Consider the following 18,165-nt stretch of genomic DNA (forward strand, 5'->3'; position numbering starts at 1 on the left):
CATTTGATGTCGAGATTGAGTGTCACATTCACTGGAGTAACTTTTGTTATAACTTTTTTCAGTGTAACTGCTTTTTCATTCATAATAGTTGGCTTTACAATCAGAGATAGAGATTTAAATCACTCATAGGTGATATGAAACTCTTTGTTTGAAGCTGTTTGTCTACTTTCATATTCTCTGTCTGATTTACTTGCATTCAGCAGTGCTTTTGTTTTGTTTCTTTGAAGGAATAACCACAGTGTTGACAATGACGACACTGAGCATCAGTGCAAGACACTCACTGCCAAAAGTATCATATGCTACTGCCATGGACTGGTTCATTGCGGTCTGCTTTGCCTTTGTGTTTTCTGCTCTTATTGAGTTTGCTGCTGTCAACTATTTTACTAATATTCAAATGGAAAGAGCCAAAAGGAAGACGGTAAAATCCCTCCTTGAATTTCCAGTTGCTCCAATACAAAGAGAAAAAAATACAGAAGAGACGCACACGGTACGTTTTCAGTTTATACAAATATTTTCCATTTTTCTTTTTGTAGCCTTTCTCAACAAAACAGGCCTTAAACTTTTTTCCTTTCAGCCCCAAAATCTTCCCCTGCCATCCCAGCATCTTCCTATTCCCTGTAGAGGAGGCAGTGAATAAAGTTCTTGACATTAGTCTCAGCTGGTCTTCTGCATCCTGGCCCAACTCACCAGACTTGTGTCTCCAGCTCAGAACTGTGAAACAGAAGAGCCTGTTTTGCATTTCCTTGGGGACAGCTACTCTGGAGGCATGCAGTTCTCTCTACAGGGCAATCAGAAAAAAGTGTTCAGCTTATTCTTCAGAATCTGGATGCAGAGTTGTTATAAGTGTCTGGCAGACAATTTTCTCTCCTGCATGAAGTATAAGTTAGTATTATGCAAGATTAATGCTATGACGTATTCAATGAAAAAATCCTGTAAAACTTTATTTGATTTTTTACGTGCAGTATTAGAGATTGGAGGAGGAGGTTATGCCTGTCCATACCTGCCATCTCTTCTATGTTTTGTTGTGTTTTAGTGAGGGTCGGTTAGAATGGATATCTTTAGGAAAGTTTCATTTCCTTTATGTGTTGATTCTGCTTGGACTGATAATACAGACCAGATATTACAGATTATATAGAGAACATGTTATCTTCTATGATTATTTTTTTTTAAATGAATTAAAATATGCTAAAACATTGCAATTATACTTCAGAGAATTTCCCCAACCATCGCTGTTCTCCTTTCACTGCACATGTTGCCTGTGTAGAATTTTCTTTCTTATTCAGTTATAATTTCAGGAAGTTTTTAAAGAACACTGGATAAAACATTTGTGTGCACCATGGATGTCATTTTTATGTTACCTATATATCTGCACAGGAACTCACCTCAGTTTCTGAAAAGATTTTGGGGCCCTTAACAGAATGCTTTTCAGCTTTCATAGTGCTCGAGGTTTTGAGACTTATGTGGTAGTTACCTCAGTTGTGTGGACCAGTTAACAAGGGTATGATCTTGCTTCCAGTTGAGCTCGCCAATGATTCTCCTTCCCTCCCTGTTTTGGTTCCCCTTTCCTTGCTAGCAGCTGCATTCCTTCTCCTATTCTTCAGACACATAGCTAACAAAGTCATTCCATACTTGCACTCACCATATGGTAGGCCAGTAACTCTGTTATGACTGGCTCTCCTGACAACATCACTCAAGATGTATGACACTGACAGCAGCATCATAATTCACTCTTCCTGTCAGACTGGTTTTCTGATTTCTTTTTACTGAGTCATGATTTAAGAACTACTGTTTTAGATGAACTCTTGGCAATTTTGTCTTCTGTGTCTTTCCACATCTCATTTGTTTCTTTCCTTATTCATTTGCTCTTTTTGCTTTCCCACTCAATCCATTTGATGTCACACCTCAGTTGCTGTCCACCCACTTCCATTTTTCTTCATTGCTCTCCTATCATAAATCATTAGAGTTTTCAATCTTCTGGCTATGTTGTTCTGCTACTCCCAGTTCAACTTAAAAGAATAGATGTGTTCCTGAAGAGTTTATTACATGTCACTCTGTGTGCTGCTAGCAAGAGACAGGAATAAGAAAAAATATGCTTATAGCAGCAAGTGGTTCTTCTTGTGCATAGAGGTATTAGAGTTGTTAGTTTATCTGGCTAATCTTGACAATACAGCATACTGTTTTATATAATATCAGGCACTCTGAGTAGTGTTAATGAGTATTTGTTTAGGAGATAGTCAGGTTTTACTTGAGTCTGTAGAAAAATAAATTGCACTATAAAAGATGATACTGGATTTATTTATAAAATGTAATTAAATCCAAAAGAAAAAGTCTTCTCAGTTTGTAATAGCAGAGGTTTAAAATACTACTTGTGATTCATGGTCAGAATTTTTGTGTGTTGGTCTTGTACTTAACCATTTACACAAATGTTTTGGATAAGCTGTTTTAAAACAAACAAAACCCATCAACAGCAACAACAGTCCACACAGATTCATCCAACTTTAAAGCTAGGCAACTTGAGGTGTAATGTTCTATTCCACTGCAAAATTAATATATCTGAGGTAGATTTGGTAATCTGCTGACACATTTTGGGATCTTGAAAACACTCAAGGGAGCAATCTAGCATTTAAAAGTTTTATATATGAACACTATGAGTTTGTATGGCAGTGATAATAATATTATTTGCACTGTTATTGTGTTTTCTCTAGTCATGCCCGTACTAAAATTTGTGTTTGCTTTTCTGTGGGAAATGTAGGGAATGAGCTCACAGATATGTTAGACTTATCTATCAGGCAGTGCCTTCATTAACTAAGTGATGATTTCTGTCCGTGTATTCTGCTTCACAGAACAGTCTTTAGAAGCTAATGTGACTGGTACCTTGCTTTCCAACGTGATGTGTGATACAGTCTTTCTCCTTAATATTTCAGTTCTAGGTCTAAAAGGATAGTCTTGAATCTTATGTCTTATAAATCTAATTTTTCTCCATGTATACTGTCTAATCAGTGCTGGATTTCCAGAGGTTAAAATCCCTGCTTCACTGCAAATTTGTGGTACACAAAGGATGCAGAGTGATAGCCTATGGCGTATCATTTCTAAGCATTATTTCTCAAGATAAATGCTAGACATTTTTTCTCCATAGCTATATCATAGGATTTGATTTCTTAAGCCAGCTTGATGGTTTTTTTTTGTTTTGTTTTTTAAGGAGCCTGTACTATATTGCCGCTACTGTGCTAGAAATTCTGTTGTTAGCACAATCACTAGAGATCAAGGAAAAACTGATTTACACCATTGTCTCCTGGAATTTCATTGTCTTGGGACCAAGCTTAATTGCTTTAGGGTTGGAAGGAGCTAACCTGTCCCAAAGCATTCTGAACTCCTTTCTTTACTAAAAGCAGAAATGATGTTGCAAGTCAGCGTGTGATGGAAATGAATGATTTATAGTTTGTTATTGGACTCCTGAGTCTATTTTTATGCTTCTGCACTGTTTCCTTTTCCCTGTATTCCTATGAAGTTTATTTTTAAAGACCTACCCAATTTTGGAGATGAAAAATGTTACTGAAAAATATTCTTCAAAAATAGGCTTCTAAACACTGTTAGCATGAGCTTCAAAGTCAGCTGTTTGTTTCAAGAGTGTGAAACTTGAAGAAGAAAAAAAAAAAACAAAAAAACAACAACAAAAAAAAACAGGTCAGTCTTGAGCAAACTTTTTGAATGGAATAATTTCTTCAGAGTTGATTTCAAGGAGATTATAATTCCCAAACTTCCTGTTTTCTGAAGGCATTTAAATGTTATAAATGTCATCTTACGTTGGCCAAATAGCATTTAATAAAGGAACTTGAGGGTCAGGTTCTTCACTGTCTCATGGATGCACACTCCTGTCCTTACTGGGCATACTGGTGTGATGTGTGCACCTCCTGAGATTATAAGCAACGTTCTCATTTTTCTTGTTACTTTTGATCGGGATGTACAATAGCTTCCATTCTGCCAGCAAATGGAGAAGTGCAATTAACACCATCTCTTTATATGCGGAAGAAATTATCTGAGGAGCAGCCACAGCCACATCTCAATTGGGATACTGACACTGGCATAAATGGCAGGTCAGAAATTGTAAATATTTTTCTTAACATTTTACATGATTTGTATTTCTGAAGAGTATAAATTTAAGTATTAATTAAAAACTCTGGTCTTTTTCCAAGAACCTGACTGCTTTACCTTTAATACATTTGAATGTGGAATAAATTTACACTGGAAGTAGAGACACTTGTATTCTGCCATGTGAGCAGAGTAATTACTGAAAGTACACAATGTAGTATTAGGTGTGAGGCTAGATTCTGATCCAACTAAAGTGTGATGTAAACTCCACTGAATTCCAGAAAAATAGCTGGGTGGTGATTAATTGAACAGAACTGCTGGAATTCAAAGTCGTGGAATGAGACTTCAGTATTCAAAGTGGGAATGATTTTTTCTGATATGCACGAAAGGGAGAAGTTTAATTTCAACACTAGTTTATGACCAAGCAAGAAGTCTTGCTGGATTGCTATCTTCTCCAAACCTTCCTTGGAAATGTGGTAATTTATCACTCTTTAATCTTCTGTAAGTATCATAATGAACTAACACAGTTGTGGGTAAGGGAATATGAGAGAGATGCTCTGCTGTTAGCATCTGATGCTCAATGACTTGATGGTGTTTGATCTAGTTACTGGGAGACCTAATTTATATGGCTTTAGGATAAGGTTTTATTTTGGAAACCAAAGCATAGCTTGGTAATGCCAATCTCTCAAATGATTATTCTAGAGAATATTAAGCCTTATAGTTTTTAATTAAAAATATTGAAGTGTTTGTCGTTCTGCTGATCTCCTGAAAAAAGGCACTCTTTATGGTTTCATCATTAGAATGAACAATTCAAGTTTCTGTTTAATAATAATAAAAGTTACTTTCCTTGTAAGTTTTAGGCATTCAGTAAGGTCTTGTATTGATCTAATTGCAACTACCTTATTATCTCTTTTTTTCTTTTTGTAGTACAAATATACAAAACAAAAACAAAAAATGATAACGTGTGCTTCCGTTTGAGAACACCATCACAATAAACCTGTATGGTGACAGCAGTAAGGTTTTCAGATTGTTTAATATCACTTACTATGCAAAATCTTAGGGAATTTATGGTTTTTCCTCATGATCATGATGACTAGTATGAAATGATGCTTATGAACTTAAGCCTCTTCAAATTTTCTGCTTACAATTACTTAAAAGTATTTATACTTAATTTTCAGTTTTGTTTCTCCTCCACTATGAGTTTTCAATACTTGTGAGCGCAGTGACAATGAATTGCTGTTCACTTTCACAGCTATGTGTGAGATTTCTAGCTGATTTCATTTTTACTCTGGGAAAATTGGAATTAGAAGAAATAAATGTTGAGAAGCTTGGGAAAGTCTAGGAGGCAAGGACTGTTCAAGGCATTTTCAGCAGACTACTGAAGCAAATTCAAATACAGCTTTAAGGTCACAAAAAAATTGAAAGAAAATAATGAATCTCTTTCATCCTTAATCAGCTCTTCTTCCTTTCATAGACATTATACAGAGCACCTCCACAACTGACTATCATGCAACCTATCCTAGTACATTTTTTGCCCTGTAACTCTCAGTTCTTTTATTTTTGTCATAAATACAATCTCTAAGACTATTTGTATGAATTTGTATATTTATATGTCTCTTAACTACAGAACAGGTGGATGGATTTATTTGGCATCGGTTTGGCATCCATTTTTTGGAAAAAAAGCAACTTCTAATTTTCTTGTTTATGTATCTCTAACTTTTGAATTCATTTTTCTTTCACATTGTGTGCTTTTAGGTATGAGCAATACAACGTGGAATGCTCTTCTTACCTTTCTCCCCTCCCCATTTGATTGAGATCATGAAGTCAGCACCATGTATGGTGGACTGGCTGTTACAGCTTACCTCCTCTCACTTGTTCTCCTCAGATAGTCTGCACTGCTCTTTGCATTACTAAAGGTACAAACTGCAATACACTGTGTTTTGTGGCAGGTGGATCTTTTACTTGATTATATTCCAGGGCTCTGTAATGCAAAACAAAAGCTCTACTACTATTTCAGTAAAAATTTGATTGACTGGCTCTACAACGTAATAGTAAGACATGCTAGATTTCTCTTCCAAGTTGTGTATTTTCTAGCAACACAGCAATATGGTGACTCAGTGGGAACTGGGATTAGCAGCATTATTTACACTGATGACAACATGCTACTTCCCTAGTAAATGTCAAATGGTGTGAATTTGGCAGGGTATGCAATGTCCTCCCAGAAGAACAGACTGTTTTTTTAGGAAGGAATGGAAAGGATAAAAAGCACTGCGGTGGAGTTGAATAGGAAAATATTATTTAATTGCTACACAAACAGTTTTCATGTTGCAGCTAAACAGTACATAATGCCAGGATTCGGTTGCTTTAAGCCTTCCAACTTTTGCATGAATTTTTCTATGAATTAACTGAAATCCCCCTGTTTTGGAAACCTATGCCTTATATAGCACATCTCTGATTTTCTGATATATTAATTTACATGTGTTATGTAGAAGGCTCAATAATACTGTTATAAAAGACTAAGATTAGTCTTGCAAAATCAATATTGAGGCATAAAAAATGTTTCTTTACTCTTCACTTTTTATTTCCCTAAAGAAAGTAACATTTCTTCATTATCTACTTGACTATTCTAGTAAATAACTAAAATTCTTCTGTGGAACTTTAAAACTGCCTTGATTCTGGTACCCTATTCAGGTGTTGGTCTTGTTTTTGTTTTTAACCTTGAGGGGAGTAAATGCCCCAAATGGTCATTAGGTGCTTAAAAGATTTATCTACCTAAAGAAATTTAGTAATTTTGTGCAGATCTCCCTTATGGGACCAGTTCTCTTTAATATCTTCATTAGTGACATTGACAGTGGGATCAAATGCATCCTCAGCAACTTTGCAGATGTGTTTACAAGCTGTATGGTGTTGTCAACATGACTGATAGTTGGGATGCCATCCAGAGAGACCTAGACAAGCTTGAGCAGTGGGCCCAGGTGACCCTCATGAGGTTTGCAAGGTCTTGCACCCGGGTCATGGCAGCCCTCACTACCAATACAATCTGAGGGGTGTAAGGATAGAGTGTAGGCCTGCTGAAAAGCATCTGGGGGTACTGATGGATAGGAAATTGGACGTGAGCCAGCAATGTGACCTTGCAGCTCAGAGAGCCCACCATATCCTGGGCTGCATCAAAATAAGTGAGGCCAGCAGAGTGAAGGAGGTGATTCTGCCTCTTTGCTCTGCAGTGGTGCCGCCTCACATCCACATGTGCAGTGCTCAGTACAGGAGAGATGGTAGCCTGCTTGAGTGTGTTCAGAGGGGGGCTGCAAAATAATCCCAGGAATGGAACGCCGCCTCTCTGTGCGGGGAGCCTGTGAGAGCTGGGGCTGTTCAGCCTGGAGAAGAGAAGGCTGTGAGGTGACTTGATTGCTAAGGGGGAGCTATAAAAAGGAAGCGGGCAGACTCTTTAGCAGGGTCTTTTGTGATAGCACAAGGAGAAATGGTTTCAAACTAAAAGAGAGGAGATTAAGTAGTAGGATGGGCTTGCTGAAATGCCATGTACCCAACTGCGGAACTGTTGAGCAATTTTTCAAAGAATGCTGAGGCTGATTAGAATGGCAGCTCTGGATTATGTTACGGGTAGATGGCCTTAGAGTTAATATACACCTGCTTATCAGCAGGTGTGTGATGGCTATGTCCTCTGGTGGTCAGAGGCTTATGAAGAGAATTTCAATATTGAATAATACTGAATATTATAGCTAGTTAGGCTGGCCAGTAGGAACTGCTTTATTTTGGATTCTAATCGCACTAGAATGTGCCTGTTATACAAACTACAAAACAGTTTAAAATTCAGAGAATGATTGAAAGCTTCTGTGTGGAGCACAGACTATAGGAAGAGGCTGCTGAGATATCTAAAGGAGCTAACTGTAGAATGCTGTACCAACAGTATTTCTTGCAGCTTGCAGCGTTGTTGGTGTTTACACACTTAAATGCAGTCATAAGGATTAAGTCACCTGATGTCCTGGCATTTGCTTTTATCATTGCTACTTTCTCCCCAGGACTTGGCATGCGACTTTAAACAGTGTTCTTGCTTGTTTTACAGATTCTAGGTTGGTCTTATCATAGGAAAGATGTACTGCAACTGTTATCTCTTTGTTCTGTAAGAAGATGACTAAGTTTGTCAGTTCCGTGCTATGTATTGCTGTGTTGATGATCCCATTCCCATGAATCTCAGCTCAGCTGCTGCACGCTATGCTAAATTTGCAGTCTGACTTCATTGAAGTGCTAAGTTGGCTTGCTTGTCAGAAAGCTGGTAATACATAGAAAACAATCCAGTATTTTGTTTGTTGGCTCCAGTAAATGCTTATGTAGGCTTAAGGAAGTTTCAGGATTCCCACGTCATGTGAACATCTGTTTATAGAGTGCCAACCTTGTTAAATATTGAAGAGTTTAGATTGACTCATATTTGTGCATCATTTTAGTGCTGTTGTAAACACCAGTATCCATTGAAGTTGAGCTTAAATGGAAAAGCAAATGATCTGATGAATTTTTCTTTCTTTCTTTTTTTTTTTTTTTTTGTGTGTGTGATGGGGAAATTTTTGGTTTATACATTCTATCGCAGATAGTGACCATCAGATTTGCTCCATCAGTCTGCCATACTATTTAACAGTAGATTGTACAGATTCATTTTAAAGTATGCCGAGAGCTTTGTTAGTCTTACTATTCGTAGTCAATTGCATGCAAATCCACTTGTCAGGGGAAGAAAGCCATATTAATTTTACATTTTACACCTGTGAGGAGAACTGTTTAGTTATCATATCTCCATGCCAAGTGAAACAGACTTTTGCTTGGAAAGAAAAGAAGGGGAGACCTCACTGTGGCCTTCTAGTACTTGAAGGGAGTATATAAACAGGAGGTGGCATGGCTGTTTATGAGGGTGGATAGTGATAGGACAAGTGGGAATGGTTTTAAACTGAGACAGAGGAGGTTTAGGATAGATATTAGGAGGAAGTTTTTCCCTCACAGGGTCGTGACGCACTGAAACAGGTTGCCCGAGGAGGTTGTGGATGCCCCATCCCTGGAGGCATTCAAGACCAGGCTGGATGTGGCTCTGGGTAGCCTGGTCTGGTGGTTGGTGATCCTGCACATAGCAGAGGGGATGAAACTAGATGATCATTGTGGTCCTTTTCAAACCAGGCCATTCTGTGATTCTATGATATGATTCTATGACTTCATGCTCCGGTACTAGCAAAAAGACATCTTATATCAGGACATGGAAAGAATTCATACTGAATGTATTTTTCACCATTTCAGTTAAGGTTGTTTTAGAGGAAAGAAGCTCTGCAAAATAGTATGCTAAAAATTAAAACAAGAGTTTATATGGTTTTGTAATACGGTAAATGTTTCAAAAATTGTTTGCAATACTGCAAATATTGTTTCACTGATTGTGATATAACAGTTTCCATATTCTCAAATAACTTGCCAAGTCATTCTCTGACTCTCAAAACAACAGGCACTTGATTTACACGGCACTGGGTTACAGAATATGTATTAGCTTGGGCTTCAGGAGCTGCTAGTCATAGTTATTGTGCTCCAGCTGTTTTCAACAGACTGGGAGGCTAAGGTGCATTCCATGTTGAAGAGGAACAATTTTCCAGGGAATGAAGATGTAAACAGATCCTTTTATTTCCTTGCCTGACAGAATTTGAATATCCTGTTCTATTCCATTGTCCCCGGTCAAAGCATAGGGTGGGAGCTGTTTAAATTTTTCTGTATATACTTTTTCTACTTCGCTCTTTCATTAGTCCATATGATTATGAATCTCTTCTGAAAGACGGCATCCTCTTGAAATAGGATACAGTGAAGCATAGTACTTAGAACTTATAGTTTGCTGGTGCTTCTGAAGTATGGAGCTGGTCAGAATGATAGGTTGTCTCAGAGGAAGAGTAAGGTGTCATTTACATATGCAGTAAATTGGCCTGTTTTATAAAAAGCCGATCTTCATCAAACACACTGAAGCTAGCTGGTTTTGCATGCAGTGATACCCTCCATTTGATGAGAGCTTTCAGACTTCATTTTGCCTTTCTTAACTACAGCATTTTAAATGTCTCTCAAAAATCTCACCCAAATGTCTCTAGAAAGTGACTTCCTTTCTGAATCCAGAGTGAAAATGTGAAAAATATGGACTCAGTGTTTCCTGTGAAGCCCCATCTGGAGCAGCACAACAGCTCTGTGTTGGCTCAGGATAATTGAGTGTTTTCCTGACTTGCCCTTGAAAAGGAATCTTTACTTGAATAATCCCTTCATTTCTTGGGTTGCATTTAATTAGACTTTCATTTGATTTTCATGTTTTATTTCTTGTTTTCATACCTCCAAATTACAAGCTACTGAGTGGCAGTAGGTTTGTGCTTCTTACTGTTATTTGAAAAAAAAAAAAAAAAAAAAAAAATCAAACAAACTCAAAAAAAGAACCACCAAGCAAGTAAAATATTTTTAGGAGACAGCAAGATTTTGTACTCCTTTGCCTAAGGGGAAGCCTTGTGGTGGCCTGCAGCTCCCCATGAGGGGAGCAGAGGGGCAGTGCTGAGCTCTGCTCTCTGGTGACAGCGACTCGACCTGAGAGAACTGCATGGAACTATAGATTGGGTGTTAGGATAAGTTCTTCACGAGAGGATGATGGGCATGGAGCAGACTTCCCAGGGCAGTAGTCACTGCCCCAAGCTGCTGGAGTTCAAGAAATGTCTGGACAATGCCCTTAAACATATGGTCTGATTTCTGGGTGGTCCTGTATGGAGTCAGGAATTGTACTTGATGATTCTTATGAGTTCCTCCCAACTCAGGATGTTCTATGATTCTGTGGTAAATAATTTTGTTATTCAAATTGTCACAGTATCCTTTTACCAGTGATGTGTACCACAACTGAAATATCTGTGAATGTTTTAATTAGTACAAATCAAATATAGCGTTTGAGTATGTTTCACAGCAGAATGGTTAATCTGACCTTTGCTGATGTTAAGGGAAATTGGTTCTTTAAGTTGTGCCTGGGGAATCAACCTTATTTAACATTTTTATTAGTGATGAGAGCACAAGGCAGTAGTTAGGTGAAATTTTCAGATAATGTAGGGTTGTGAGATAGCATCTGTACAGAAAAGGACTAATGTAGGAAGAATTGGATGACCAACATTTAATAGAGGAGGACACAGGGGCACATGCACACCATCGTTGAAAATAATTTTTCAACTGGAGGAACCAAAAAGGAGAGTCACCTGAGAGTTTTCAAGAAGAATGAGTTATTGTTGTGGTACAGTGTTGAATAAAGCCAGTGCAAGACAAGGGTTTGTGAGGGAAGGTGGTGACAGTGTCCTGGTGAACTCACACTGGGAATCGTTACATGTTCTGCTCTGCTTCAGCAGATTTGTGTATACACATCATAATACTGAGGGGGAAACTGGTTTTCTCTGTAAATGTTGGGTTTCTGAAGTATTGGAAGTTATGTGTACCAATGGCAACAAAGAAAATATCCAGTAGATTTTGAAAGTCACACACTTGGACAATTTGAAATTTTACAGGTAACTTTATTCTTGAATAAATACTGTAAGGGACATGAGTAGTGGATGAAGCAACAGCAGGACTTATTTGACAGCTCCACTTGTGGGGGAGAGGAGGCATTTTGTGTACGTTGTGATGGAAAAAACTACCCACAGCAGCAACAGAGGGGACTGTAATGTACCAGAGAGTCTGGCTGTTCTCTGTCATACCAGTATCTATAGTTGATGCACAAAAGGGAAGGATGCTGAAGTGTAATGGGTGCTGAAAGCTGATGACGTATCTTGTGCAAGCTCCAGGGCAGGTCTGCTTCACAACTTCTCTCCCTGTCTGTGGGCTGCAATTATGGCAGGTAACCCTCTTGGTCTATTGCAAACACTTCTGTCCTGGTTGTGTTTTATAATTTAAATTTGGCAGTCTTAAAAGACTACTCTACTGTTCATGGGTCACTGATAACCCTCGTGTGGAAGTACCCAATTGCACACCTGTGTGTATGTCTGCCACTTCCCAAAGAGTGACTCAGGTTGCCCTTTCGAACAGTACAATAATTGTTTCTTTCAGGATGTAAGTTTCCTTTAGTACTTATGTAGTAATTCCAGACTTCTGCTTCTTCCAATTGCGCTCATGAATAAAAATTAAAAAAATATATTGACACAGTTCTGTGCAGAAAGGAAAATCATGAAACTTAGGAGGGATTCTTTAATGTATCAACCATGAGCTGGCAAATATATCAGCTGTGAACTGGCTGCTGTTCATGGCTGTGTATGTTACAGTTCAAACAGTACAGTTCAAATACAGACAAATTCAAGCTAGTAATACTAACCAGTGACTGATTTGTTCTGCAATGAACTGAATTTGGGCCCAGCATTCTGATCATGATGGGAGTGTTGGAAATTCCCGTGATATACATAGGTAGCTCTGAAAGTAATGCCTCCTATTTATTTTCATGGAAACTGCAAGAAATACAAGGAGCACAACAGCACTATTTGATAAAGCAAATTCTCAGCTACACAACCCTGTTTTTCAACATACCACCATTAGCTGATGTAAGTGGATGAGCTGATTGACATTTCGTGGTGCTGTTGCCTTTGCTGAAATGCACTATCCCCCGCCTCACTGTACTCACATCCACTGTTTGGTTTTCATGAATATTCAGCTAGGGTCAATGAAATTCAATGGGTAAAAATGTTTCTACATGGAGGAATTCAATTCCATACCTTTGCTGTACCTATGCACTTCCATGTCAGACACTGTTTTGTCTGAGTACCCCTTTCCTACCATCTGTCACATGGCAACAGTATGTAATGGAATATTGTTGGAAAGGTTCACCCTCTACTGCCATACCACCCACATCTGCCTCTGACATCATGAGCCAACATAATAAAATAGAAAGCATTTCTTCCAGAGCAGTCCTTGTGTATGTGTGTGCATATTTTTATTCCTTTTTTTTCCTAGATATTTTTTCAGCTCCTATTTCTGTTTCCTTGAACAAAACAACTGCATGCAAGTGATGCAGCCAGCAGGCGTGGTTGTCACTCTCCTCACTGTTCAAGGCACTGGTACCTCAAATAATGCCCCATTTATAATCTGCTTGAGCACTTAGCTGAGAGAACAGCTATTGGATGAAAGGGAGATTGCTGCCTACTTTCTGTCTTTCTCTTCCTTGTGCTGTGAGTTTTGGCTGGATTCTTTGGTATGGAGGGAAAGAAAAGGGGAAGTAATGGAGACAAAGCTACAGCAGCATGTGATGATGCAAGGTGATGCTTGAGAAGCATAACTCAGAGATGGGCAAAATGTATTTTTGGTGGTTATTTAGTTCTATCTGTATTTATGCCTGTGTTGCTTCTGTAGAATATGTGTATCCTACCAGTGATTAAATCCATGTCTCTTGACAAGCAGCGTGCCTCTTTGCAAAACATATTCATGTATTATATCTAGAAAGTGCAGGGCTGATGGTTCAAAAGTCTGCTTTTCAGGTACATTTCCAGAAGGAGATGGGATTATGGTTATTCTTACATGCAGAGAAGAGCAGAGAAGAAGAACTCTCAGAAATCAGTAAAACATTAAACCCTGCTGGATTTGCCATCTTTAAGTTCTTATCTGTCCTTCAGTTTCTTACACAGCCTAAGTACTACTTGACTTAAGTGTATTGTTCACAATGTCATCCAGACTTGCCTGAAGACAGAGATTTCACCACTTTTCTTAGTTAATAACTGTAAGGGTGTAGTAGATGGAAGACTGGTTTATTCACTGGTTCATTTGCAGCTTGATAATTTATTGCCTGTGGTTAATGTGAAAATGCATTGGCTTTATTTCTGAATGAACAGGAAAAGGGGAAACTTGATTTGGTAAATAACGTCATTTTCTCTGCTCTGGAAGATGTCTAGAGTTCCTAATGTATGGTAGTTACATTTCTAGAGAAGAAAATGCAAAAACCATATTGGCTGGTAGGTCAGTTCTAGACTATTTTTATATCATCAAAGAAATATGCAAACAAAGAGTATTTTCTTTGAGGGTGAACCTGGAAAAAACCCTAGCCAAGAATGTTTAGCTTCATGGCACTAAGTTTACATAGGGATATCACTGAGTGTGAAGTGTCAGGTATGTTTACCTGTATTACAGTGACAGGTAAAAGGAATTCCTGTTTATAACTTTATATGCTATTAAATCTGTTCCCATGAACATGTGATATTTTTATTCTTCAAGATCAAGCTACTATTGATATTTGTATTTTTCTTTTAATATTTGATTATAAAGTTTCTATTGCTTCTGTTCATGTGTTTATTCTAAGAATGACTAGTATTTTTTTGTAACTTTGCAGAGTACAGATGCCAATTCAAATGTGAGGAAAAGAACGAATGCCACAGTACAGTCAGAAGCTGATGGTGGGAGTCGAATTGACACAAGGCACAGTTCCATCCAGCCTCCCTCTGTAGCTCAGGGGTCTTCTGACATTACACCCCACTCCCTTTCTGCATCAAGTCCCAACCCTTTCACACGTATTAATGCATCAGAGACATTATCTTCTGCAAGAGCTACCCCTCCAGCTCCTCCTTCTACCCCAATTTTAACTGGATTTGTATCCCAGCATGCCACAGTTGGATCCCCTTCCATTCAGCACTTGCTTGGATCTAGACTGGAGCAGATTCAGACCACCACACCTCATACATTAGGAGCATCTGCAAAACCATCTGCTGTCACACCACCTGTTCCCCCTGCCTCTCATTCTGGCACTAGTAAGATAGACAAATACGCACGAATTTTATTTCCCGTTACCTTTGGAGCATTTAACATGGTCTACTGGGTGGTGTATCTATCCAAGGATACCATGGAAAAATCAGAAAGTCTAATGTAGTTTTGCTGCTATGTAGTAGTTCAAAAATTATACTCACATTTGATGCAGAGTTTCTTCTTTTGAAACTATTTAAAAAGTCAATAATTCTTATTTATAAAAGCTGTGTGCTACTTTCCCATTGTAAAGGCTGGAGATCTTGGGGATAATGAGGTAATTCTTAATAATAGGTAACAGAATTCTCTTCCTCCCTTCAGCTAGGAGTGAATCATCACTCTTCAAACAGACTACTTGCCTTTGGGAGAAATATGCACAGGAAAAAAATCAAAGATGGAGGTGCACAACTGTGCAGTGGAATTCATCTCCACTGTTAGGAATTATGCGTGTTGATTGTCATGGATCCTGAGGCACCTAGTACTGTCATTTGGACACAGCATTGCATTTCTTGACTGCAAGGCCCATGTCCTGAGTATTTTGACAGTACCTGCTAGAAATGGACTTTTTGTGCTAGGCTAGAATTGGCAGAATGGGAGGAAAATGAGCAGTGGAAAAAGAAAATAGAGTCCAGCCTGGGAAAGTGCAACTCCAGAAGAGTTATGCAAAGGAGTTGTAGAGCTCCATATATTTTTACGAAGCATTATTTTGCATTGCAACCTTGGAAATTCTTACTTCAAAATAAGAATGAATTAACCTTATAAATCTGAAATCTGAAGTAATTCTCAAAATTGGAATTTTTTGTTTGGTAAGGTGATCTTAAATGTGATTCTTCTTAGACAGTGCTGACCAGCTTGAGTGGATATATTTCTAAATTGCATCACATGGTAGAATGGAACCAGGTCCGCAGTGTTCAAATTTTTGAATTCTTTGTTCTTTCTTTTGGATGCTTTTGGATTTGTTAATTGTTGTTTTGTTTTGTTTGTTTTCCATATTTTTCAGTCACGCACCTCTGATTTCCTTTGAACACATATTTCTCTCTCTCTTTTATTATATAGTTTAAGTCAAGTTAAATTTACAACAAATTTTGAAGTGGCTTCAGAATCAAGGAAAACATATTTTCCTGTGCTTTGATGTGTGTTGCTATGGCACAACTTTGAATGTGAGACACCCTTTTGTGAAGGAACACTGTGACATAAATCCAAAAAGCGTGTTTCTAGATGAAGCAGGGGAAACACGAGGTGTATTTATGATCCATTAGTTTTTCTTACACTGTGGGTGATTTCCTTAGTGGTTCAGTGTACAAACAGACAGCTACATTTCTTTATTTAAAAAAAGAAGTGAACAGTTTAAGCTTGATAAAAATCTTATCAACAGTGTTCTTTTCACCTATATGAGCGGAGGATATGCTGGCCATCAGTCTGAAGGTTTTTGTGGAGTTCCATCTGGCTAGGCAAACGGTTAGCATTTCTATACAAGACAAGTGAATATCAAAGGCCAAGTTCTCAGCTGTGATCTGGCTGTGTTTTTAAAGGATTAAAGAGAAGCCAATTCTCCTTTGCCTGGACTAATCGTTAACTACAGTTAATTGACATGGCAGATTAGTAGCCCATTGTCAAAGTTTTATGCTGGGGCCATTGAGGTGGGTGTTCTGGAGTTTTCTGTGCAAGTAATTTGATAAAGTGACTGAGAGTCTGATGGAAACCACATGTAGCTGAGATAATCAAGACAGCCCTACACAGAACTGGGATGAGAATGACTGTACAGTGACCATACATCTCTATCAATCCAAGCATGGTAGCTATTTTGCAGCTGAGAATCTGACCTGCTAGCTTATCGGATCTTGGAGACTGTAAGAGGTGTGTAATACAGCATGTACCATGGATTCTAGGCTATCGTTTTGTATAGAACATTGGAATGTACATGGTAGGATTCATAGGATTTGGAATGTCTTACGTGTCTTTATCATGATATAGTAGTTTAAAAAGTTACCTTACTCTTTTTTTGTTCACTTAAGTGATGTTCTCAAGAAGGTAGGCAAAGTTTTTTCCCTTTGTATGTAAAAGAAGCCTGAGATTAAAGTGCTCCCTAGAAAACCATTACACATTCCAAAACATGGGACTGGAAATGGAGCACACATGCAGGTTGCCAAGCTGCAGTAGTTTGCATCTTCAGATGTATTGCTGGGAGCTCTGGCTGTGCTTCCCTAATTTAGTCACATTATTGCAAATTGTCAGAGTAGCAGATACTCTACAACAGAGTTCATTTGTTTATTTTGTGAAAATGAAGAAAAAAGCCCTAATCCTCTGGCAATTGTTGGTCATAATTGCACAAAGGGTAATTTCTTTCTAGTGTGAAGAACAATGGCTTTATGTGTTGAGAACCTAGTGTTTGCTCCAAAAGTTATTGAAATTACTCTTTGCTTTTCTCTCTGATGAAAAACGGGGATGTTTTCTCTTAGACAGAGCTCTAAATGATTTACTCTAAACAGCTGTCTCTTCCTTTCCACCCATCCCCCTATACTGCTCATATAATCAGCTTTCTTTTTGGATTGTTCAGTAGAATTAACACTGGTTCAGGCTGTTTAGCCAAGGTTGAAGTAGATGTGCTATTTGGATTTGTTTGTAGGTCCTGTTTCATTTTGAAGACTTAAAAGAAGGAGACAATGATTGCAGGAATTATTTGAATTCAAAATACTAATTTCTGTGCTTCCTTGTTACAAGAAATTTTTCATGATATCTCAGAACAAATATGTTTTTAATCCATCAGTCAATTCAGTCAATTCCTGAATTACCTTCTGGTGTTTGCATGTTTATATTCAAAATGAGATATATATATATATATCATATATATATATATCTCATTATGAGCCTAATTTACTGTACTGTGCTACATTTTTGTGTTACAGTATAAGAAGAAATTACCATAAGTAGCTTTCCAAAGTACATAAGGGCAATGTAAACAGGGAGTTTTTCATCATATTTAATCTCCTTGCAGAATGATCAGAAACAGTGAACAGCCTACAGTATACTCAGAAATACTGGCAGGTTCTGAATACTGTGCAAGTTAGAAGCATGGAAAAAAAAAAAAAAGAAGTGGGAATATACTTAAATATCGAGGGTGAAATGTTCAATACTGGTTAATAAAATCCAAAGGGAGAATGTTGCACATGTTACTTTAGTGCCCACATAGATCTCTAGGGCTGATTTTGAGTGTAATAAACTTTACAGGAATTGTGGGTTTTTGGTGTTTATTTTGATTTTTTTTTTTTATATTGGTTTTGTTAGGCAGTCTCTCTTGACAGTAACATAACCATTTAGAACTAA

General features: G+C 37.9%; 1 protein-coding gene across 3 annotated transcripts in view; it reads left to right on the forward strand.

Annotated features, from left to right (window-relative positions):
* Positions 1 to 17,690, forward strand: part of GABRA4 (gamma-aminobutyric acid type A receptor subunit alpha4) — a 38,551-nt gene extending 20,861 nt beyond the window's left edge. The window contains exons 8-9 of one of the 3 annotated variants that reach the window (XM_048942585.1): positions 228 to 487; positions 575 to 7,766. In XM_048942585.1, the coding sequence (XP_048798542.1) occupies positions 228 to 487; positions 575 to 637 (323 nt within the window). In that variant the 3' untranslated portion in view covers positions 638 to 7,766. Of the gene's footprint in view, positions 1 to 227; positions 488 to 574; positions 7,767 to 14,434 lie in introns of those variants that run through there. The other 2 variants (XM_048942582.1, XM_048942584.1) reach the window with 2 other exon arrangements.
* Positions 17,691 to 18,165: the final 475 nt, after the last annotated feature.

The sequence above is a fragment of the Lagopus muta genome, chromosome 4 (genome assembly GCF_023343835.1).
Source record: "Lagopus muta isolate bLagMut1 chromosome 4, bLagMut1 primary, whole genome shotgun sequence".
In the NCBI taxonomy this organism is placed as follows: Eukaryota; Metazoa; Chordata; class Aves; order Galliformes; family Phasianidae; genus Lagopus; species Lagopus muta.